Genomic DNA, 23,891 nt, shown 5'->3' with positions numbered 1-23,891 from the left:
GCGGTCTTTCTCGAACATGACAAAGCCCTCACTCTCTCAACTATTACTATGGGGCACTGCCCAGGTGAAGAGACCTGCAAGTGTGAACTGAGGGATGGACTGAAACACTGACTGCAGAAACCCACAATGCTTCCTGCCTTCCCTTATGAAACATATCTTTGCGAAGGACAAAATTTGGTGTTAAAAATGGGATATTTTGGTTCATGCTGAGATGCTCTGAATTCACAACATCCAAAGTGGCAGAGCCTGGGAACATTTATTGTTTTAACTGAAGCTGGGCTGTTCTGTGGGACCACTGAAGTTTTCCTGGATACAACCATGGATGAAAGTTTTATGTGTTTTCTTTCAGATTTGGCATGCTTTAATCTATAAGGTGATTAAAGTCTATTTATCATAATATCATAAAATATTTATTCTCATTTCATCCATTCTCATTTTACCTTAGAAAATAATTTAATATTGTCTATCTCCTATTAACAAGTAAACTTATATAAACTTATGATGAAAATTTTAGATAGCAACTTAAAATGTTCAAAGTGGGTACATAATTTTTTCAAACTTCTTTTGGGGATTCACAAGCAAAACCATTTGAAGACCACTGTCAGTCTGCGATGTATTTATGCCTGCATGCATGCATGCTAACTTGCTGTAGTCAGGTCCAACTCTTTGTGACCCTATGGACTGCAGCCCAACAGGCTCCTCTGTCCATGAGATTCCCTAGGCAAGAATACTGGAGTGGGTTGCCAGGCAACCCACTCCAGGGGATCTTCCCAACCCAGAGATTGAACCCGAGTCTCTTATGTTTCCTGCATTGGCAGGTGGGTTCTTTACCACTGCTGCTGCTGCTGCTGCTAAGTCGCTTCAGTCGTGTCTGACTCTGTGCGACCCCATAGACGGCAGCCCACCAGGCTCCCCTGTCCCTGGGATTCTCCAGGCAAGAATACTGGAGTGGGTTGCCATTTCCATCTCCAGTGCACGAAAGTGAAAAGTGAAAGTGAAGTCGCTCAGTCGTGTCCAATTCTTCTCGACCCCATGGACTGCAGCCTATCAGGCTTCTCCATCCATGGGATTTTCCAGGCAAGAGTACTGGAGTGGGGTGCCATTGCCTTCTCCCACTGGGACCATCTTTATCAGTAGTGCCACCTGGAAGCCCGTATTTATGTCTACAGTAGTCAAAGTCAGGAGGAAGTTGTATTTCTTCCTGCAATATTGTTTTTCCTGCACTGCTGAACTGTAGAGTGGATGTGACTTTGCTGGGAGGAAAAGGGGGTCAGGTCCTTGGGTGGAACGTCCAGTACGGGTGACTCATTGCCACCTGATGGGGGAGGGGACACACATGGAGCCATCTTCAGAGAGAATGCAAAAATTTTACAAAAATTTTGGGTTCAGATTTCATGAGTAGTAGAAAAACACAACTAGGAAGAAATCTTTTAGATGGATAGCCTGCCTTCCAGGAAGAACGCAGCAGAGGAAGTGTCTGGTTGTCTCAGGCTGACGTGTGATGAGGTGTCCACAGCCACAAGGAAGAAAGAGGGAGGAAGGGAAGAAGGAAAGGGGGGAAGGAAGAGGGCCCAGAGGAGGGGACCCAGTGGGCTGGAAAGCTGAGCCAAGTATCCAAAGGCCAAGTCCAGGGGAGCCTCTGAGCTCCCCGAAGGTGCAGATGGACAACAGTGTTCAGAAAGGACGGATCTAGCCTACTGAACAAAAACTCCCAAGAAACAGGACAACATTGACTATGAATAGTAAACAACAGTAAAGAGACATCGGGGCAGCGATGTCTGGAACCCCAGGGCTCACAGCATGTGGCTCCCGGCGGTGATTCCAGGACAAGAAGGTCAGGGGCTTGGCAGGTGGTCAGGTCCCCTCTGGCCTCCCCAGTGCCACTTGCCAGGCTCCAGGTGCGGAACAGGGGCTCAGGCCTGAGCTGGGCGGGCTCAGGAACCGGTGGGTCATGGATGAGCTGACCTTTGAGTCAGACTGAGGATGACAGGGGCTGCCCTTAGATGGGAGTTCTGGGTAAAACCGAGCAGCAGTCTAGCACAAGACTGTTGTGGTGTCAGCAAAGAGGCCGAGGGCTCTGGGCGCTGGCCAGGCGTGGCCCACGTCAGGCTCTGGGGCTTCAGGCTCACTCCATCAGAGGAGAAGACCCTTGATGGTGGGATACTGACATGGAAACAGGGGCCTAGGATTTACGCATTCATTTGCAAGCTCTTACTCATAAATAAAACTGACCCTAAATTTCTGATCCATTATTATTTTCACTGCTGCTGGAGATAATCTAGATAAAGTATTACGAAGTCAGTTACTCAACATTTGGAGCATTAGACGTCCCTTCAGTGGCTTCTGAGTAAGTTTTTATTACAAAACTTTACATGCTTTTTCAATATGATGCTTCCATAACACTTATGTCTATAATTTTACATTTAGTAGCCTTTCATTTTTGCAGTAGTTGAATGTAAAAGTTAAAATATGCCACCATGCTTTATGGACTGAATCTGGTATGTCACAAAAGGAGTAAGGGCGACACAGAAAACAGTCGGCTTTCGCATTAATAATGAATAAACCTTAACAACACTTATTTGATAGATGCATTGGCTCTCCCCTGAAGCTACATAAGGGAAAATCATGGAATTTTTTGAATAATTTTTGGGTTTCAGCTGCAGAAAAAGAAAAGCAAAGCTGAGATGGCTGGTTGCATGGGATTCAATCTGTTTATTTTCCTGAATTGTTAAGAGCATCCTTGTCCCCCAATTATCATTTAAAAGGAACAATAAAAATCAACTAAAGATTTAGAAGCAAACACTGAGAATTATTCTATGATGGGGAAAACATGAGATTACTTTATGTAATCTAAACTCAAAAATACAACTGGCAGCATTTTCTAAGGGCAACTCTTATGTGAAACACCCTTCATGTCCAGAACTATAGGATGTTCACCAGTCTACTAGAAATTTTATTTAGCCACCAGTCCAGTGGAGTTTCAATTTGAATGTAGTAAAAAGAAGAGAAATTTGGCATTGGCGCTATTATGAAATATGCCTTGCTAAGAAGCAGTGTCAAACGTGATGACTAAATTAATGATGTCAAATAGTGCTTTTTTTCTTTCTTTTCCTTCTTCTCTCTTTTCCTTTCTTCCTTTCTTTTCTGTTACTATATTTCCTATATTTCCGTGGCTCTCACACAATAACAAAACCCTTTTTACACAGCCTAAGTCTTTCTTTTTTAAAAATTTTCTACTTGTTTTCCTTCCTTTTCTTTTTTAAATTGGAGCATAGTTGACTGGTGAGCAGGAACTTGCTGATCACCCTATTTCTCCTGAACTGGCTCACCAGGTATGTGTGTTCCTCTTACATCTGAAAAAACTCAGCATCCACCGTGTGTGCTGCATCCATTCCTCTGGGACATATCATTCTCATGGATGGTACACAGCACTCATACCATGCCCTAAAATTCTTTCAGACTGAAACAAGAAAGTGTGCCAATATGAGCTGTGCAAATATCCGTGACTTTCTCTAGATAACTAGTCATGGGATGTCGGTTTTCAGGTGCAGCACAAGAACATGTGAGATCCTGATTGGACCCCGAAAGGTCATGTCAGACTTACTTATGAGAAAATTGGTATAAACCAAACACTAATGGACAGGCTACATATAAAATCTAAAAGAGCCTGGAAATCTTTGTAGTGTCAGTCATAACCCTTAAATCTCTGGCTCTTTTCTGGTTAATACTCTTGACTCCCATCTTATTCACTTACTCCGCTAGAAGTAATTATGAAATATTTAAGAACAATAGAGAATAATATAGTAGGCATTATTTAATATGGTGCTTCTCTGATGGCTCAGAAGGTAAAGAATCTGCCTCAATACAAGAGACCTGGGTTCGATTCCTGGGTCTGGAAGATCCCCTGAAGACGGGAATGGCTACCCATTTCAGTATTCTTGCCTGGAGAATTCCAAGGGCAGAGGAGCCTGGTAGGCTACAGTCCATGGGGTTGCAGAGTCGGACACAACTGAACAACTAACACTAGCACACTAGCATGAATAAATATACGTTAAATAATACCTACTATATTTCAAAGAGATGCCGGGAACTTCATATTTAATTCTAATTGTCACCTTACCATTTTTCATCTTTGTGTTGTCTAGTATCTTAGTTCCAATATGAGTTCATCCTACCTTGATTAGTCATTATTATAGTTTCTTTTCTGTTGTAATTTTCTAATAGCTTTCATAATTTTTATTGTGGTTTTCCTTAATTTATCTTTATAAGGACAAAGTTCATGCATTTCCACACCACTTTTAACTATGTCTCAAGTCAACAGCAAAAACAGATAAAGAAGCACATTTCTAAAAAGAAGTAAACTTAAAATTTGAGTCAAGTGTTCTGAATACCCTCTTCCTTCCTCTTACCCACTACTTTAAGACCTTGAAACAAAAATAAATGAAAGTAGTGGCTTTGAGACCAAAGTTTGAAATGATATTTTTAGAAGTTTTCTTTTTTCTTAAAAAAGCAACATGTGTTAAAATTAATTTGTATGAGCCATTTCAAAGGAAAAAATCTACAAGACCACCCTTAAAATAAATTATTTCTGATACATGAATAGTCCTAACCATTTAGATACACTCAAGTGTTAATAAAATCCTGAATAAAGGCTAAAAAATAAAAAGTCATATTAGAAATAACACTGGTGCTCCCATAGCACATCTGCCATGTGATGATTTAAATTGCTAGCAGGGTTTTGTTAAAACCAACAAATATATTTTTAACTATAAAACACTGACATACTCAAAATTAAGAGATTCTTCAATGTGGTACCAATGTTCTCAATGTTAAGAAAACTTACAACAAAATCTCTGTTAGAAAAGAAAAGCAGAATAAAATTGGTCTCTGTGTTGCTAGAAAATTTGTTTTGGAAACTTGCTAATAAATTATTGGAAAAATTGTTACTATCCCTTTCACTTTCTCTGTGGGAACAGGGGGGCTTGGGGTGTGGGGTCAGGGTGGAGTCACCTGCAAGGACTCAAAGCCACAATTACTTTCTAGCGTAATGTCTGCATTTTATTATTTGCATGTAAATATTTCACTGGGTTTTTTATTTTAAAGAACTTATTAACCATGATAATGTTATTCCACTTTAAAAAGAACACTAATTTTTAAAATCATTGCACACACATCAATGATGGACTCCATGGTCTTTCTCTTAAGCAGGGATCAAGGAACCCCCACCCTTCCTGGGCCTCCACTATGTGAAGCTGATCCCAGTGGCCTGGAGCAAGAATTCCTCTTCCTCCAGCCCTACTCTGTCTCCCTGCTTCCTGGTGCAGATTGGCCACTTTGAGGCATCTGGTCAGCCAAGCAGAAGTTGGAGTCTGCCTTGCCGGCTCCACCCAACACAGGCTGCAGAAACAGGCCGAGAGCACTGGTCTTCCCTACATCTTCCTCTAACTCCCGCTCTGCTTCTCCGTCATCTGTTCTCTTTCCCACATCACTACTCAGCTCCATTTTCTTCTCTAGTGGTTTCTTGGCTTCCAAAGCTGCTCTCTAAAGCATCCTGTGTGACTCTTAGATCAGAAATTGGTTTGGATGAAGTCTATTGGAGAGGGACTTGTTCAGTTTGAAATTAAGCTATTTTCACATACATGTAACCTGACCCTAGGATGCTTCAGAGAGGCCTGCAGGACCCCACTCTGGTGTCCTCTGTTGCAATCAGAAATGGTCAATGTCTGCAAGACTTCAAAAGCCAAAGGAAAATGTGTTTTCTGCAGTGGATGACAGCTTATTGTCTTTGCAAGCCACATCTGTTTAAAAGTCAATAACAGTGACGATCGTTTTTGTACTCTGGAGGGGAATGTGGGATGCTGGTGAAAACGTTAAGTGGTTCCCTTTGGTACATCCTGGAAGAAACACGAACAGGTGTAGGATGTATTAGCTTTTATGAAGACGACGTGAGCATACGCTACACTTGGGTTAAAGCCTGGCTGCCTATGTGCTTTGAGAGCTGTGTCTTTGGAATCAATGGAATGATGACAAGAGTTTCAGCTAATACCTGTCGAGAGGCTGCTGGCAGAGCTGGTGTCTGAGCTCCAACAGTGTAACGTCAGTGTCTACTCTCTAACTAACCATTCTGCTCCACCATCTCCGGGAGGGGTAAAAGCCATGTCCTGGTTACTGACATAAAGCTTGTTTGTATATGAAGGAATCTTAGGGCCAAATGAAATCCATAGAATTCAAAGATTGGATTGTGACCATGTTGCATAAACAAAGGACTATTTGCAAACAAAAACCAGCAACTGGGTGACTCCTGGCAGGACTAGAATGCTCCAAGGCATTTCTGAAACCCCCTTTGCTTAAGTGAACTGTTGAAGTGAAAGTGAAGTGGAAGTGTTAGTCGCTTAGTCCTGTCTGACTCTTTGCAATCCCATGGACTATAGCCAGCCAGACTCCTCTGTCCATGGGGTTTCCCAGGTGAGAATACTGGAGTGGGTAGCCATTCCCTTCTCCAGAGGATCTTCCCGATCCAGGAGTTGAACCCATGTCTCCTGCATTGGCAGGTGGGTTCTTTACCACTGAGCCACCTGGGAAGCTCCATCTTTCAAGGGTGGTTGTTAACTATTGTTTTGCCACAGGTTTCACTTTGAACTGAAAGTAGATTTTGTTCCTTTTGGACTAAACCCAGCCCTCCTCTAGAATCACACATTCCCAGCAGTTACATAAACACTTCCATCTTGCAGTGGTACTGCTGTGAACAGGAATGCCAGTCTGGGTGTGTGCTCAGTCGTGTCTTTGTGACCCCATGGAGTGTAGCCTGCCAGGCTCCTCTGTCCATGGGATTTTTCCAGGCAAGACTACTGGAGTGGGCTACCATTTCCTACTCCACGGGATCTTCTAGACTCAGGGATAGAATCTGTATCTTCTTGCATCTCTTGTATTAGCAGGTGGATTCTTTACCACTGTGCCAACCTGGGAAGCCCTACCTCTGTGAACGAGAATGCAAAAGCTGCTATTGTTTTTGACATGGAAACTGAAGGATACAGCAGATAAATCAGATCCAAGTGGCAGCAAAGATGAGGCCTCCAAAGAAGAACTCGTGGTAGAGGAGAACGGACAGGTGGTCGGCAGAGAAGGGCAAGAGCCTACTCTCAGGTACAGAGATGCATTCCTGGGGGTCTGCTGGTCCCTGATCCCTGCAGCAAGCTGGATGGAAACACTGCTTGAAGAGCTGGGAGGAGGCAGCCGAGAAAACGTCTGTAGCCTCGGGAGGGAGGAACATGACAGATGCTCCCAGCACAAGAGTCTCCTGCAGGCTGAGTCGCAGAACATCCATCAGGCCCGTCTCCAAACAGAAGCCTCATGTATTCATTCTGAGTGCTTGTTCACGCTCCAAAGAGGGGCACAGAGAGAAGCAATCAAGGAGAAAAAAAAGAATGGCAGCGTTCAGCGTGGAGGGGCTGGGTGACCCAAAGGACCCGCCTGCCTTCTGTCAAGGAGAAGCAAGATGAAGGGGAAAACTTCCCTGCACATGCTTCAGGGGCCACTGTCGGAGACATAAAGGTTTTCGTTAGTCACTCTCTTCTTTAATTAAGCTTTTTTTAGTGCACAAGTGGGATCCGCTTTTATTTGAGACAAAAGAGAATAAATCTGATAAATGAACAAAATAGAGGTAAGTTGACTCCCTAGACAGAGCAGAGTGCAGGCAGTCTCGAGTTTTCAATGGTATCGGGAAGTTTCCAGAAGTATCCTTTTGAGTGAGAAGGCGAGAAAGGGAGCTTGCAATGGCTAGACACTTCCTCAAGTCTGCTGCCTTGAGAGACTTGTCCAAAACCGCCTCGATGGACAATAAAGGATCCTGGTCCCGACACGCAGGAAGAGTGATTTTCAGGCTGAATCGGGGCTCGCTTCTCCACCCACTCAATGGTTTAGGGCTAGGAGAGAGAAACAGCTGAAGTCCTGCACAAATCTGACACTGCAGCAAACTCACAGGTCAGTAACAGCTGGCTGCCACATTGTCTAATTCCTGAGTCACGCTCTGTTCCCGACTCCGCACTTGGCAGGCCCTTGGTAGATGCACAGAAATACTGGTTCAGTTTCAATGGACTAGGCCTGAAAGCCACAGCTAGGCTCTGCAAAAGTGGGTGAAGGTGGGGGAATGCCAGTCCTTGGAGAAAAACACCTGGGCACTAGTCACTGCTCCATTCTTTCAGGGCTGAACCTGGGAGAATGATGAGACCTTCTATCTCTTCCTCACTGTTGACTGAGGCACCTTAGGAGGCCAGAAACCCAGGATGTTCCTCCTAAGCTGAACACGGCATAAGCACTATTCAAGTACAAATGCTCACCTGTGTAGTTCACAAAGCCTTCAGCATATGTGACTTATTTGAACTGACATGGATGATAGTCACTTAAAGCTGTGCTTTAAGTTCCAACTGCTTCGATGACAAAAGAAGGGAGATGGACTTGAAGATTTTTAAAGTTTTTACCAACTCTAAAAGGTGCTATAATTTTTCTACGTTAAATGAGGAACATTTCTGGGAGTTCCCTGGTAGCCCAGTGGTTAAGAATCCATCTTGCAATGCAGCGGACATGGGTTCAATCCCTGGTCGGGGTACTAAGATCTCACATGATGCAGGGCAACTAAATCCTCTCGCTACAACTACTGAGCCCACGTACCACAACTAGAGAGTCTGTGTGCTGCAACGGAAGCCCCACGTGCTGAAACTAAGATCTGACGCAGCCAAATAAATAAATCTTAAAAAAAAAAAAAAAACAGGAACACTTCTAAATTACTTTGAAAGATTTGAAAAGCATTTGCTTCAAGGACCCTGAACCTGTGGGACATCATGTCTTCCAATTACTCTGTATCAACTTAGGTTCCTTTCCTGGAGGGATGTGTTTCTGCCGTAGCACCTAGGACAACACGGCAGATGGTACCTAACGTGGTCTAATTTCGATTTCATCCTTTCATTTGCAAGCCAGCTTTAAATATTTTCCCTTCTAATGACTGAGTTTATGAAGAGCATGGGGCTGAGCGATGTCTGTGATCAGACCTTTGGGCTCATTGGCCAGTAGCTTCTAAAATTCACCTGGTGAAGAAAAATTATTGTTTCAGAGGAAGTTTGTGGATAAGCTGTTCCTTGCACCTGTTCATTTTGCCTTGAAGATCTGCAGATGGAGAGTAAGATGCATGTGGGCCCCACATGGACGGTGTGGCCCTGGGTGACAGGGATACTGAGACCTCCTTAGAGGTCTGCATATAAGTCACACTTTCTCACAGCCTCCCTCCTGAAGTTTGCAGACCAGAGAATATTCCACTTTACTGACCAATACTTGTAAACCAATCTTCAATAGGATATGATAAGTAAATCCAAACATAACCTACAACCCCTTGACAACGGGGGAACAGCTCAGCAGGAAGAACAATGGCAGCTAATGGAGAATCTGTACTTGAGGAGCATGCAGAGCTGGTGCTTGAAGGGATAAAAACAAAAGATGTTTACTGAAGGCTTAGCTTTGGATATAAAAAAATGTTTCAGTTCTACTGAGAAATAATCTCAAGTGTTCATCTCTACCTGGAGGCCAGAACCCCGGAGACAAACGCTCTTTACAGAGTGTGCAGGACTTGGGTTGACCCTCTGACAAGTCTTGACCTGCTGAGCGAAGCGGTGTCCTATTCTAAGCACTGGTATTTACTGCTTCAGATGCCAGGGAAAACATAACCCATAGTCATCTTTCTGAAAACCCTTATTAACAATGTTCATACCACACAGGGTATGTGGATGAAATTCAGAAGAAAAACAGATGAAGAGTAAACAGAATGAAAGTTTCAACAGCAGCAAAGTTTCAACTGTTCCACAGCAGTGGAGGACCTGGAGGTATTTTCACTGTAAACTTTCATGACCCACATTTTTATTATTTTCCTTTTCTTTATTTTTTAAAAAGCCTTATTTATTTATTTTTCGGCTGTGCTGGGTCTTCACTGTTGCACGTTGACTCTCCCTAGTTGTGGTAAGTAGGAGCTACTCTTTGTTGCGGTGCAGGCTTCTTACGGCAGTAGCTTCCATTATTATGGAGCGCAGGCTCTAGGGCGTGCGGGCTTCAGAAGTGGTGGCACACAGGCTTAGTCGCTCCAAGACATCTGGGATTTTCCTGGATCAGGGATCGAATCTGTGTCCCCTGCGTTGCAAGGCGGATTCTTAACCACTGGACCTCCAGGGAAGCCCCTATTATTTTCATGTGAAAGTCTGCCCCTAGCTCAAAGTCTTGGGAGGAAATCTGTTTCAGTTCTCATTTCCAAGTTAGTAACAGATTATAATTATGGACAAATAAGACTGACCATCTAAGGTGTAGATGGAGGTGGCTATATATGCACCAACAGAGTCAGAGGGGAGCTAAACTAAGTGACTTTGACAAGACGAACTGTCTCCAAAAACAGTGCCTCGATTTACTGACATGTCGAAAGAAAAAGTGTCCACAAGAATAGGAGTTGACCAGTCCTTAACTTAGAGAGGAGTCACATATATTGAAGACAAAAATCCACCCATGTCAGCAGACACGTCATCAAGCCAGCAAGAGGCGTCCTGTGGCCTGGGTGGAATAGTCCAATCCTGACTGGTGTTGGGCACACAGCCAGCAGCCCCCCATTTGCTCGTCTGTTCTTCCCTTCACTCCCTCCCTGGCTGCTGCCAACCCACTGGTCATCTGCTTCATGCCCGCCCTCCACCAGGCCTTGGGCAGATAGATGCTTGCAGATCAGTGGATGAACTCTGGTTCTTCTTCGGATGCAGGCCAGGAAGTGGCCTTCTGCTGAAGCATCTACCTCTCTGGCTGGCCTGAGACACAGACTGCTCTTGCCAGGCTGGGGGCGGTTCTGTCCGATGGACAGTAAGTAACTATCTGGTATCTCGTTTTCACTATCAGTTCCTGCGGCTATGCCAGAATGACTTGGTGCCCTGAAACTCTGAACTCTGAGCGTTCAGGGTCTCTGAGAAGGAAAGATGAATATCTTTCTAACCCTAGATTGTGAATCCATACAATTAGGCTCCCGACAGTTATTTCATCATTTCTTCTTTCCTGAATTGTGCTAATTTGACAGGGTTGGCCACCCAACTGGAATTCTGAACTTGGCCTTGATCTGATCACATTGAGTCTCTTTGCTACCATCAGCATTAGCTCCTTGGACCAGCTAAGCCCTGGACCAGCAGGTCTTCCAGACAGGTACCTAGAGGCCCACTTGGGAACAAGGCAATTCCAAACACTCAGAGTCATATTTCAGGACATTTAAGACCATTTTAATTAAAAGGTGTTTTCAAATATGAACATATCATAGAAAATTTGCTTTTAGAGAAACACTTACATAGAAAGGGTGGCTTAGATGGTAAAGAATCTGACTGCAATGCGGGAGACCTGGGTTCATTCCCTTGGTCTGATCCTTGGTTGGGAAGATCCCCTGGAGAAGGGAATGGCAACCCACTCCAGTATTCTTGCCTGGAGAATTCCATAGACAGAGGAGACTGGCAGGCCATAGTACATGGGGTCACGAAGAGTTGGACATGACTGGTTACTTAGAAGGAAAGGGTTGGATCCTAGATTCATTTCATAAAAGATTCATCATGTGACTTTGAGGGGTGACCTTCATGAGGCCCACGTAAACGGCAGCACGCAGTGCCCAGTGGGGCTCACACATTATCCAGACATAGAGAGACGTACACCGCACGGCAAGGCACTCAGCTATGCATTAGCTCTGTATTCAACCCCTGCTTCTCTCCATGGGCCTCAAGTCTCCTATTTATGAAATGAGACAAGTAATATCTTAAACGGTCGGAGGATGGAAATTACATTAAATTAGTTACAGCATAAAGCCTAGTACATAAATGGCACTTGATATTTACTGAACGAATGGACAAAGAAAAAAGCTGTGTTTCAGAAAGAATAGTATTATATCAACCCTAACTACTAAAACATAAGAAAATATATTTATTGCATTTTCTTAAGTGAGAAGGAATCATGCTTAAGAATGAACAGTTTTGAAACTAGAACATAATGTATTTAATATTAGAAAACATAATTTAGTCATATGCAACCTGGATCGTTGAATAAAATAAAAACTATAGCTGCATTCCTGTCATTACTGTTGTCTGAACTATTCACCTCTAATTCACCCAAATTTTCTTGTGGTTACTCCTTGCTATCTTTATTTCCAGGTTTTTCTTTCCAGGATGACTCCACATTAAGTAATCTTCTTTTTTTTTTTTTTTTTTTTATTTCAACTACAGAGGGCAGGTCTTTATTCCCAATCCCGATCCCCCCTCCCACCTCCCTCTCCACCCGATTCCTCTGGGTCTTCCCAGTGCACCAGGCCGGAGCACTTGTCTCATGCATCCCACCTGGGCTGGTGATCTGTTTCACCATAGATAGTATACATGCTGTTCTTTTGAAATATCCCACCCTCACATTCTCCCACAAAGTTCAAAAGTCTGTTCTGTATTTCTGTGTCTCTTTTTCTGTTTTGCATATAGGGTTATCGTTATCACCTTTCTAAATTCCATATATATGTGTTTTAAGTAATCTTCTTAAAGCACTGTTCTCACCACCACACAGCTTAGAAACACCCTTCCTTTTCCCTCCCTGCCTCTCTGCTGTTCAGTAAACACGGCTCCTTGTTCAAAGCCTTTTAATCAGTGTCCTCACTTTACCTGTTGGTTCTTTGCTCTTAGACCTCCCCTGCCAATTCAAGGGTTTTAATCTGGGGGGCATAGATTTTTTCAAGCTGGACTGTAGAAAGTCAGAGCATGCCTAAACGTCCATGTAAAACTGTGTGTCTGTGTGAACTTTTCCTGAGTGATGATCCATTTCAACCAGCAACTAAGACCCCAGGTACCACGCCCCTCTCAGCAGTCTCCTTTGGGCCCCCACTCCTCCTGGATCTCGGGTGTCCTCCCACTCGGCCTACCCTCTGGATTAACACCTGCCTCCCCATCCACCTGTCCCCATTCCTCTGAGACCCTGGCCAAGTGCAGGTGCCCCACCCCTAAACTGCGTGAACCCCAGATTTTGTGATGCAGGGGGATCCTCTGGGCAGGATCCCCCCGTGTTCCCATGCATCTCCAGCCCACAGAGGAACCTTGGACATGAGTCAGAGGGAGGGCGCAGCCGTGTCCACCACAGACTTACAGCCATTTTTTCTGTAACTACCTCCCACAGCCTTTCCTGAGTTCTCTGAAGCAGGACCCTTGAGTCAGTTTGAAAAATAAACCTAAATAATAGTAAAGAGAACCTTTCTCCAGGTGGCTCAGACAGTGAGGAACCTGCCTGTAATGTACGAGGCCCAGGTTTGATCACTGGGTCGGGGAGATCCCCTGGAGGAGGAAAGGCTACCCACTCCAGTATTCTTGCCTGGAGAATCCCAAGGACAGAGGAGCCTGGTGGGCTACAGTCTGTGGGGTCGCGAAGAGTTGGACACAACTGAGTGACTAACCCTTTCCCGTTCCTTTCTCCATGACCTCGAGTTCTCGAATGGCCGTGGAGGAGCAGTTCTGATGTGCACAGAACCTCCGGCTCCCGGCCCACGCGGTGGTCTCTTCGGTGGTCTCTGTGGGGCATCTTCTGATTGATTATGATCCATTCTGGGTGACTCCACCCACCTGAGTGGGTACTGCCTCTCTGTGAACCAGCTGTTGAACCCCCAGCTCTGCCCCGGCTCTGAGTGTGGACAGGCGGCGACAAACATGAGTTTCTGTCCTTTGACCCCTGTGTGCCAGGTTCTTATTCCCAAGGTTATAACTGTATTAATAGCTGGCCAGGCACATGTGATGCAGTGAACATCGGGGCATCAATATATCAGCTGCCAGATGGAGAACAATTAAAGGGCGGGGAGATGGGAAGAACACATCAAAAAAGCCACCACTCTGGCTTGAATGTGGTCCCTTCAATCTGCAGAAACATTACCGTTATCACCAAAGGTCAGAGTCAGTTACTCGTAGAAAAATCAATAAAGTGGAGGGAGGGGGAGAGGCTGAAGGGATACGGTCATGACACGTCCTCTGCATTGAGGGGACTTGCTAGGAATCTATGTATTTCCAACTCTTGGGGATAGAACTGGTTGTCAGGAAAATGGACCACTCATGTAGTTTCAGGGGTTCCTGCTGTGAACAGATTTTAAAGACTCGTCTCAGTGCAAAGTAAAGAGGCAAAAAGAGCAAGGAGGGATTTAAACATGGCATCTGCCTGTTAGTCTTCATCACTCCATTTGTTGGATTCAGAATCAGGCTGTTCGTGATTCTGTCGGCCACCCACAAACATGTTCCATCTTGTCCCGGTCGATTACTGCAGATGAGCAGAAATCTTTATCACTGGCTACCCGAGGCCACCAGTTACACTGTGCCTGTGGTGCGCTGGAGAAAAGACATTCTGACTTTTTAATCCGAACATCATGGTCTGAAGGTATTACTCGTAACAGGACGGGTACTGTCTGGACTGAATGTTAGATTAAAAATCGGCTCATTTCCTCCTCTTCCTGCACCAGCAACAGTGATGCAAGGACTGCCAGGTTTTAAAGTCCAGCCTGTGGCCCACCAGTCACCAAGGAAAGGGCCACACTCTGTAGGGTGGGGGGGCCCCCTTCTTTGCTAAAGGGCACCATAGTGGTCTCCTTTAAACTGAGGACATCTGCCATTTCTCATCTGTCTGCAAATATATCTGTTCATTAATACTTGATAGGGTGAAGGCTGCCAACGATGGCTGCAGAGCAAATAAGTATCACTCAAACTACTTCTAATGGGGCCAGAAAGTGACTTCTGTTATGGCATTTTTTTCTTCCAGGGGTGACCTCCCTTGGGGACAGAGGGGCAGAGAGGATGAATGAGGGAGGGGCCCCAAGTAGGACTTTGGGGTCTTCAATCTGTACTTCCATTGGCTATTTGGTCACATGAATCTATAGCCCTCAACTGTGGACATTTAAATCAGATTTAATTTTCTGGTTATACTTTCTACAAGAATGTGGGCTGCTCGACAAGAACTAAGGAGTGTTTTGTTTATTTTGCAACAAAATGTTCATGTAAATTTGTAAAAACTGCAGATGTCTGATAATCATCCCATATATAAACCAGAGCTGTTATGACCTGACTCGGGAACATTCTGATAGCCTAGAGGACAGATGCGAAGCCCCAGTACCAGTCCGCTCTGTTTGGAAGCTCCCAGGGCTGGACTCGGGTTCAGATGTCCTCGCTCTGTCCCAGATGTGAGACAAACCAAGTGTGTGCTTTCTTGAGCCCTTAGCATTTCCTACCAAGGGCCGGGCTTCTGCCAGGCTCACAGTGGGCACTGTCCATGTGGTGCTCCTTCTGACAACAAAGTGATCTTGGAGGGAGGCACCGCTGCTTTTATTCCAGGGAAGGATGCACCCTGGATCCAAGTGCAGCATCTGGACGTGATGACACAACACGACTCTGAGAGTCGTGCCCCCAGGATTTTGCTGTGGAGTGGGCATCAGGAGGATAATTCTGGCCACACCCAGAGATTGTCTGCCCCAGAGCTCTGTTGCCTGACACCTCCAATGGGGAAGAGCCAAATGCAGCTGTTTAAACTTGAAATCCAGTCACTCTTTGCAGTAGATACACTCTGAGTATCAGTGACCATGGATGACTAGTGGTCACCATATTGGACGACACAGAGAATATTTCCACCAGAGCAGAGAGCTCTTCCGGACACCACTGCTCTAGGCGCTGGACTCTGGTCTCTGTCTACGACCACCTGTTCTACCTCCTGACTCACCACCGAACTTGGCCTCAATCCTTCAGTGCCTTCCTGTTCCTCAGGGCCCAGTGGACACTCTGGCCTCCCTGCCTCCAATTTGAGACTTTACACCCACGATTTCTTGGTATCCTTGACTTTTTCTCAGGCATCCCCCTGCCAACCCCTAACTAGCGGCAGACTACATCCGTTTGGTTTCCCCACGCCTGTTTCTGGGATATGATGTGTCACCGAAACAATGATACAGTAATACAACACAGAGAACTCACTCTTCACTCGTCCCCCGAGTGGGTGTCTCTGTTTCCCAGCACTTCCTCTGTTCACCTTGTACTGACTCAGCAACCTGACCATGATGACACCTCTTCCTGAAAACCTCAGTCTCCCATGATCCTCACTCTCCACAGATGACCTGCCCCATCACTGGTGGGGAAGACGGTACCGAAACCACGCCACGTAAACGTGATGGACAGCAGAAATTACCACAGCACTCTACATCAACTGTACTTGAACTTCCTTGACACATTCCTCTGGCCTTCCACTTCCTTTAGCCACGGTGAGCCACCAACTGCCTTCTACCCAGGAGCACGGACTTGCTGCTTTCAGATTGTTGCTCGTGATGTCTCTGCCAGTCAGACCTTCCCTGCCCAGGCGCTCCTCTGCCACAAGGCTGCTTCTGAACCGTCCCACCTGAAAGCGACCTCTTTCTTGTCTGAATTTCTGAATTTCCTTAACACCTTATCTGTACCTCTCACAAAAGGTGTTTTAAAAATAATGTTTATTATAATACTTATATTAATATTTATTATATTATATTTATATATAAATATAAATTTAATGGATGTTAACTTTATAGATTTAATATATTGATGTTATTTTGATATATTAATATAAATATGTGTTTATATAATATATATTATATTAATTATATTTATAATCATATACCAATCATATATTTTATATTAATCACATAAATATTATAATAATAATAACAGTATTGAAATAGGTGTCATTTATCTTATTTAATCTTTACAAAGGACCCATGATACTGGCATTTTTTTTTTCTTTTAGGCTTTTAAAACATCTTTAATTGGAAGATAACTGCTTTACAACGTTGTGTTGGTTTCATACAAGGTTTTAAGTATACAGCATGTGAACATGTCTTCCCTACTAACTCACACCAATGTAATAAGAGTACCTACTGGATTTGGCTTGCATCCCCAGCAGTGACCAGTTCAGGTCTTTATACACAGAATATACAGTACCTATTTCTTCAACGAATATCTATACATCTATTCTTGCAAATGTCAGATTAATTGCTCAGGCAGGCAGAGTTAATTCAATAATTAATTGATGAACACATTTCCTCTACTGATCTCAATATGAAGTTCTAACTGAATGATTACATCACCAGGACCTCTGATGGGAAACCAGGAGCGCACGTGTTGATGGCTGGAAATGCAATTAGCCCCCGGGGCTACAGCAGCATGTGACAGAGTTCCCGGGGAGGGTGAGCTGGGTATGAAATGACAGAGAATGGGCAAACAACCAAAAAAGACATCAAAGCTGGAATCAACTTACCTTGTGTAGCAATATAATGATTGGGTCGATGATAACCCTAAAAAATAAATGAGAAAGAATATTAGACAAACTTGAAAATCAATAAGCAGCACAGAAGTCACATACTAAGTTTGCCAAAATGAATGCACTTTCAAATACCAACAGCTGCATCACTGGGAAGTTACATTACCAGACTCAGGACCACTGAGCATCTCTTAATAAGCCAAGGTGCATCAATGTGTAACAGTTCTGATGCCTGCACAGCGAGGAATGGGTGAGTAACTTAATCACACACAGGCTAAGAGATGATGGATGAGCAATAAACACTAACAACGTATGGATTTTCTGAAATAACATGACCACGACTCTGATTAGAGTGCAAACCGGCTAGGAATGTGCAATAGAATTTCATTTGTGTTTGGGATGTTATTGGCAATGTGACAAAGCTTTAACTCATATTCTGTTATATTGGTATAGACAGTTACATCAATAGTAATGTGCTGTGTGCTGTGCTAACTCGTTCAGTCGTGTCCGACTCTTTGCAACCCCATGGACTATAGCTGGCCAGGCTCCTCTGTTCATGGGATTCTCCAGGAAAGAATACTGGAGTGGGTATACCAAACATCATATTTAAACATTACAGATACCAAGACATGATTCTGTAGCAGGACCAAGAATTTAGAGAAGCAGAAATTCTGCAAGACCCCTTCCTTTAATCATGACCCTACAAGAAGGGGGAAAGATGAAAATTGGGACCAAAGCAAGAAGGGAACAAGGACATTGCAGGACCGATATCTGGGCAAGTTAAGTCAACTTAGAGAAAATGACACACAGGTAACACATACCATCCTGGAGGAGGAAATGGCTACCCCCTCCAGTATTCTTGCCTGGGAAATCCCATGGACAGAAGAGCCTGGCGGGCTACAGTTCATGGGGTCACAAAGAGTCGGACACGACTGAGCGACTAAGCGCGTGCACGAACGTGTAATATTGCCACGGACCTAACACTTCCTCTTTCTCTCCCCTGAGAAGGCACAAAACATTGCCCAAAGTCAGCTGGAAAAGAGAATAAAGATACCTGGAGAGGAAATACCAATTGCTCAGACCACTTAGATCTTTTTGCTCTTAAAAGACAACCCAAGCAGACACATTCTTCTCTACCCTGACCAGCAGCAGGTCTCTGACACAGTCACAAGATACTAAGCAGGGTTATTTTGATGGTCACTCATTTCCTTTCAGTCAATAAGCTCCACGAGACAGGACCTGGCTGGACTCACCACTGTCTGTGTGGGTCTGCAAGGTGCTGGCAGAGGCGAGGGTCATTTGATGGGCCAGGTCACCATCAGCCATCCTAACTTTGACTCCCGCCAACCCACAGTTCACCCTCCTCTCACTTCCAGATCCAGTCACTCCTCTGCGCTGACCCTCTGACCTCCTGGTTCACAGGAAGAGCCACATACTCACCTGCCCACGACCACCTGGACGCCACACCCTTCAGATCAGCCAGGCCTTTCCTGGGGCTGCTTCTAAGCCTGGAGGCTCCCCCCTGAGATACCCACCTGGCCCAGACCCCCATCTTCTCAGTGGAGCCAACTCCAGCCACTTTATTCCTCCTACTGTCCAATATACCAGACTTCAATATACCATGACTTGTTTCATTTATGGTCTCTTTCTCCCCATTAGACCATTAGGTCCCTTATATCAGTGCTGAGTATTCTGTTTTGGCCTGAATTGTTCACAATTACAACACCAGCAACTCAGTTACTGACATGTAATAGGTGCTCAATAAAATCTCACCGATTACGTGAAAAGTGGCCCTGAACACTGACTCTTTCTCTGCTAAAAATGAAAACTAATGAATCTAGTATGTTCATGACTTTTATGTCCTCCCCTCTGTGTCCCTACTCAGCTATTCTTTTTTCTTTTGGCTGCTCTGGGTCTTTGTTGCTGCACACGGGCCTTCTCTAGTTGTGGTGTGCGGGCTTCTCACTGTGGTGGCTTCTCTTGTTGCGGAGCACACGTTCTAGGGCTTGCAGGCTTCAGTAGCTGCGGCTCACTGCTGGATCACCTGAAGCCTTACACAGCTGTTCTTTAAAGCTTAGTTCAAAAGGCCCCCAGGACAAGCCTAATCTGATCACAGCTACTGCTCAGATGGTGACTCAGAAGATGCTGAGGGCTTATAGCATCCTAGCCTGTGATGGGGTGGAATACAGCAGGACCAGACACTGTCCCTCTGCTCAAGGACCCCAAGGGCTGGAGGGCTGGACTGCAGTATGAACAGGGCTCCGCTGGACTCTCCCCAGGGAAGGAGCACCACAGCAAAGACGGTTCTTACTTCAGCTTCCAAGTGGTGAGGCCTTGGGGAGAAGGTAACAGGTCTCAGACGCCTCTGGGCATTCCTGTCAAGTTCTCCCTAAACACTTCCTGAACAAAGGAATAAGTCAGTGTGCCTTAGGAGGAAACTCTGAGTTAAAAAGTTCTACCTTGGGTTGGGTATGTTTCTGGTCATTAGCAAAAGGAGGGTCTAGGGGTGTATGAAGACAGATATGAATTATTCTTCAAATAACCCTCCATCAGCCCCCACCTTCAACTCTGTAACCCCCAATGCCAAACCTTCCCAGTGAGCACTACCCAAGTATCCTGTAGTATATTGTTGTTGTTCAGTCGCTAAGTTGTGTCGGACTCTTTGCAACCCCATGGACTGACTGCAGCACACCAGTCTCCCCTGTCATCCACTATTTCCCACTAGCTCAAGTCCATCGAGTCGGTGATGCCATCCAATCAGCTTATCCTCTGTCATTCCCTTCTTCTCCTGCCTTCAGTTCTTCCCAGCATCAGGGTCTTTTCCAAAGAGTTATTTTTAGATAACTCTTAGAGATTGTGATGCTAATATTCTTAGTAATACTCAACAAAGACAAGAAAGGAGCCCACGTATCTGAATAAAGCCTGTGCAAAGAAAGGCCTGTGGATTAAGAACCAGCATGAAGTCCAAGCGCAGAGGACGATGCCTCAGGAGCTGAGATCTCTTCAGTCTAAACTCAGGCATTGGAGGTAACAGCAGTGTTCCCTTGATTTTCAGTCTACTTTCGATTTCATTCATTCTTTCAAGTGAAAACATGCTGTCTCCCAAAGAATTTATTCTAATGTAAGACATTCAGTTAACATGATGCAGAATGAACAAAGAAGCAGGCTTCAATAATTAAGCAGCCTACATATTTAATGACACGTCTTGCGTGTGTCAGAAGTCCTGGTTAACAGCTGCAGACGACTTTGAAGGCAACTTAAAAGTGCTGTGATGACAGGAGATGGCAAATCATCGAATGAGGAATTAGAGAGTTTTGTCCTATTAATATGCAAACAGATTTCTTTAAGTGTCAAATAATCCAAGTTGTTGACAAAAATGGAAATGCCATTTTCTTAGTCCACATAAGCATGGGGCGGCCAAGAAGGAAGAGACTGTTATGGGGGTTGGTGGGGGAGGCTCATCAGCCCAAGGCGGACATGTCCTCAGTCAAGCTCTGCATGATTGGGACAGGGTTGCTGTGTTTGGTCGAACCTGTGCCCACCTGTCTTGGAGCAGATACACAGGGTGCTATGTGCCAGAACAGCTGGTTTACTGACAGGTCAGAATATGTGTTAGTCACTCAGTCATGTCCGACTCTTTTTGACCCCATGGACTGTGGTCCACCAGGCTCCTCTGTCCATGGGATTCTCCAGGCAAGAATACTAGAGTGGGTTGCCATTCCCATCTCCAGGGGATCTTCCCAACCTGGGATCAAACCCGGGTTTCCTGCATCACAGGTGGATCCTTCTTTACCAACTGAGCCACAGAATACGTACATCAATATAATTTCCGTTGATGTAGTCTGAGTTGTTGTCTCCTTCTACAGTCTGCAGCCTCACCCGGGAATGATCATCTGCAGAAGGAAAAGGACAAGAAAACAGCAATTAACAAACGCTGTCTGTGGGTCTGTGCAGAGCTGCAGAACGCGAGCATGTTACAGAGAGGGCATCCACATCCTGCCACTTTAGAGATAAACAAAGAATTAAATGCTACACACCTACACTTCTGCTAAGATGGGGAAGGGTTTATATTTCTTTGCATTTCACAGGATATCTCATCAACACATTCTTTGATCGTTTACAGATGTGAAGTGCTGGCAGAGGTCTGAAACTTTTACTGAGTCCTGTGGATCATGGCAGGACGAGTTCTTGGACTGGACGTTTAGCAAGTCCACTAAATCACACGTGAGCCCTGAGATTCTGAAGGTTGTCTCTGACATCCACCTTGATGAACAACGATTACAAACCACCACCCAGCTTTCTGGGAGCTGTGGACACGGTTCTAACCTCAGTCATCGGACCAGGGTTCTCTCCCCCTGCATCAAGGGCATGGCTGGTGGAGCCAGGCTGGCTCCCATCAGCCACGTGACCAAGGCCACTAAGTTACACCACCAAGCCTCGGCCACTCATCTGGACGAGGGACGACAGCACCTGCCTCCAACTAGGTTGTTTTAATGATTAAACAAAAACATAAATTTTCAAGTACAGCAAGTCCCATCTAGGGGTCGTGATGGTGGTATCAATTAGTCACATTAAACATTTTTTCTGCATGGAGAATTTTCTCTATAAATGCTACTCAGATACCTCAGTTATTTCCTTGAAAATCTATCTTTTAAAAAGGAAAGTTCGAGAAGCCCTAAAAGGACATGGATTTTTGTGCTCTGCCCCACCCCCAACCCCTATGTTAGTGTCTGGAATGTTGAATTTCTCCTACTCCCAAATATCTTTCACTTTTTAATATTTTTAATTTATTTATTTGGCTGCACTGGGTCTTAGTTATGGCATGTGGGATCTAGTTCCCTAACCAGGGATTGAACCCAGGGCCCCGGCCTTGGGACTGTGGAGTCTTAGCCACTGGACCACCAGGGAAGTCCCCCAAATGTCTTTTAAATGAGTCAAAAGTGAACTTAAAAAAAATGTCCTTTAAAAATTGCTTTTCTAAATGAATGTTCTTTGGGGTAGAGGAATCTTCCTTCCAGTGAAAGCTCATACCCACCCTGTATCTGGAAGATAAAGCCAGCCTCTCTGAGAGGGAAGGACTTCAGGGTCTGAGAGGTGGGCTGGGGGAACTGCTTTGAGACCCCACTTGCCATGACCCTGGGCAATGGAGGTCCTGCCTCTACACTGTTAACATTTCATCTGGGTTAGTGGGTGAGAAATGACACCCCCAGATTAAGGCTAGAGCCAGGATGCCTGCAGGTAACAGGGCGTTTGACCCAGATGAATTGCTGACTAGAACCTGTTTATTGTTGTGACCTGTTAATGGGTGAAAGCCAACATGTCAGCTGGTCCCTCAAGTTCAACCCTCTGCGGAGGACCGTTGTGCTTGATTCCACAGGAGGAACTCTGCGTCAAGTCTCTAACTTTCCTTCACGGGTGGGATTCTCACTCCAGTTCTTGACAGATGGTCACATCATTTTCTGTCCGAGCCTTATAATCAGCCTGGGCTCAATATACCTTGGGGCGTTCCTGGTGGCTCAGTGGTAAAGAATCCGCCTGCCAACGCAGAGATGCTAGTTTGATCCCTGAGTCAGGAAGATCCCCTGGAGGAGGAAATGGCGACCCACTCCAATATTCTTGCCTGGAGAATTCCATGGACAGAGGAGCCTAGCGGGCTCTAGTCCATGGGGTCACAAAGAGTCAGACACGACTTAGACTCAACAATGAAACCAGTAACAGCACCTTTATCTGGAGCGTGGGGATAAGGTGGGTCGGACATGGGCAAAGCTTGGAGGGAGTAACAGCACCTTTATCTGGAGAGGGGGGATAAGGTGGGTCGGACATGGGCGAAGCTTGGAGGGAGTAACAGCACCTTCGTCTGGAGAGTGGGGAAAAGGTGGGTCAGACATGGGCGAAGCTTGGAGGGAGCCACGTCCCCCTGCTCTGCTTTGAGAGAACACGGGCAGTGGGCATGTGTGTGGGCTCTGGGGCTGGGGTGCCAGGGGAACCCTCACTTGTGGTTCCAGGCAAGTTGCTTCATCTCGCCAAGCTTTCCTTCCCTGACCTGGTGTCACAGTGCCTCCCCATGGGATTACTGTGAGCATGAAACTGAACCACAGGAAGAGAGGATCGGAGAGCCTGGTGTCAAGCGAGTGATGGAGAATGCCCACTGTTGCTGTCGCCACGTGCTGGGTGTCAGACGCTCGGGCACCTCTTCCCACCACCTTTACAGTTGCTGCCCAAACTGACAGGAGTGACCCAGGAATGGAACCACGGGTGAGCAGAAATTCTCCTTGTGGCGGACATGCTCTAAGAACTAGTATCCTAGAATCCATTTTGCTTAAAACCAGAGGCTCTGGTCCAGAATTGGCCTGGTCACGGGGAGGGGAGTTCCTGGGGAACGGGGTACATGTGGAAGGTCACAGCTGTCGTCTGTGTCGGAAGAGCCAGCGACCACACACGATGTCAGAGGGGAGTGTTGAGCAGTTCCCCAGGTAAAGTCATCTGAGCTTCTGAAAAGAAAGATGCTACAATAGGACCAAACCCTGCTCTGCTGCAGCCCCTGGCCTTCAGTCAGCTCCTCTGAT

At 45.4% G+C, this 23,891-nt stretch overlaps 1 protein-coding gene across 4 annotated transcripts in view; it reads right to left on the bottom strand.

Annotated features, from left to right (window-relative positions):
• PTPRM (protein tyrosine phosphatase receptor type M) overlaps positions 1-23,891 on the bottom strand; it is a 645,114-nt gene that overhangs the window by 51,061 nt on the left and 570,162 nt on the right. For all 4 annotated transcript variants that reach the window (XM_043889726.1, XM_043889727.1, XM_043889723.1 and 1 more), the window contains 2 exons: positions 21,142-21,218; positions 17,323-17,359 (listed from right to left, as the gene is read on the bottom strand). In XM_043889726.1, the coding sequence (XP_043745661.1) occupies positions 17,323-17,359; positions 21,142-21,218 (114 nt within the window). The remainder of the gene's footprint in view (positions 1-17,322; positions 17,360-21,141; positions 21,219-23,891) is intronic.

Source organism: Cervus elaphus, chromosome 27, assembly GCF_910594005.1.
Source record: "Cervus elaphus chromosome 27, mCerEla1.1, whole genome shotgun sequence".
Lineage (NCBI taxonomy): Eukaryota > Metazoa > Chordata > Mammalia > Artiodactyla > Cervidae > Cervus > Cervus elaphus.
The sequence above is the reverse complement of the archived record's forward strand: the minus strand, read 5'-3'. Positions and strand labels throughout refer to the sequence as shown.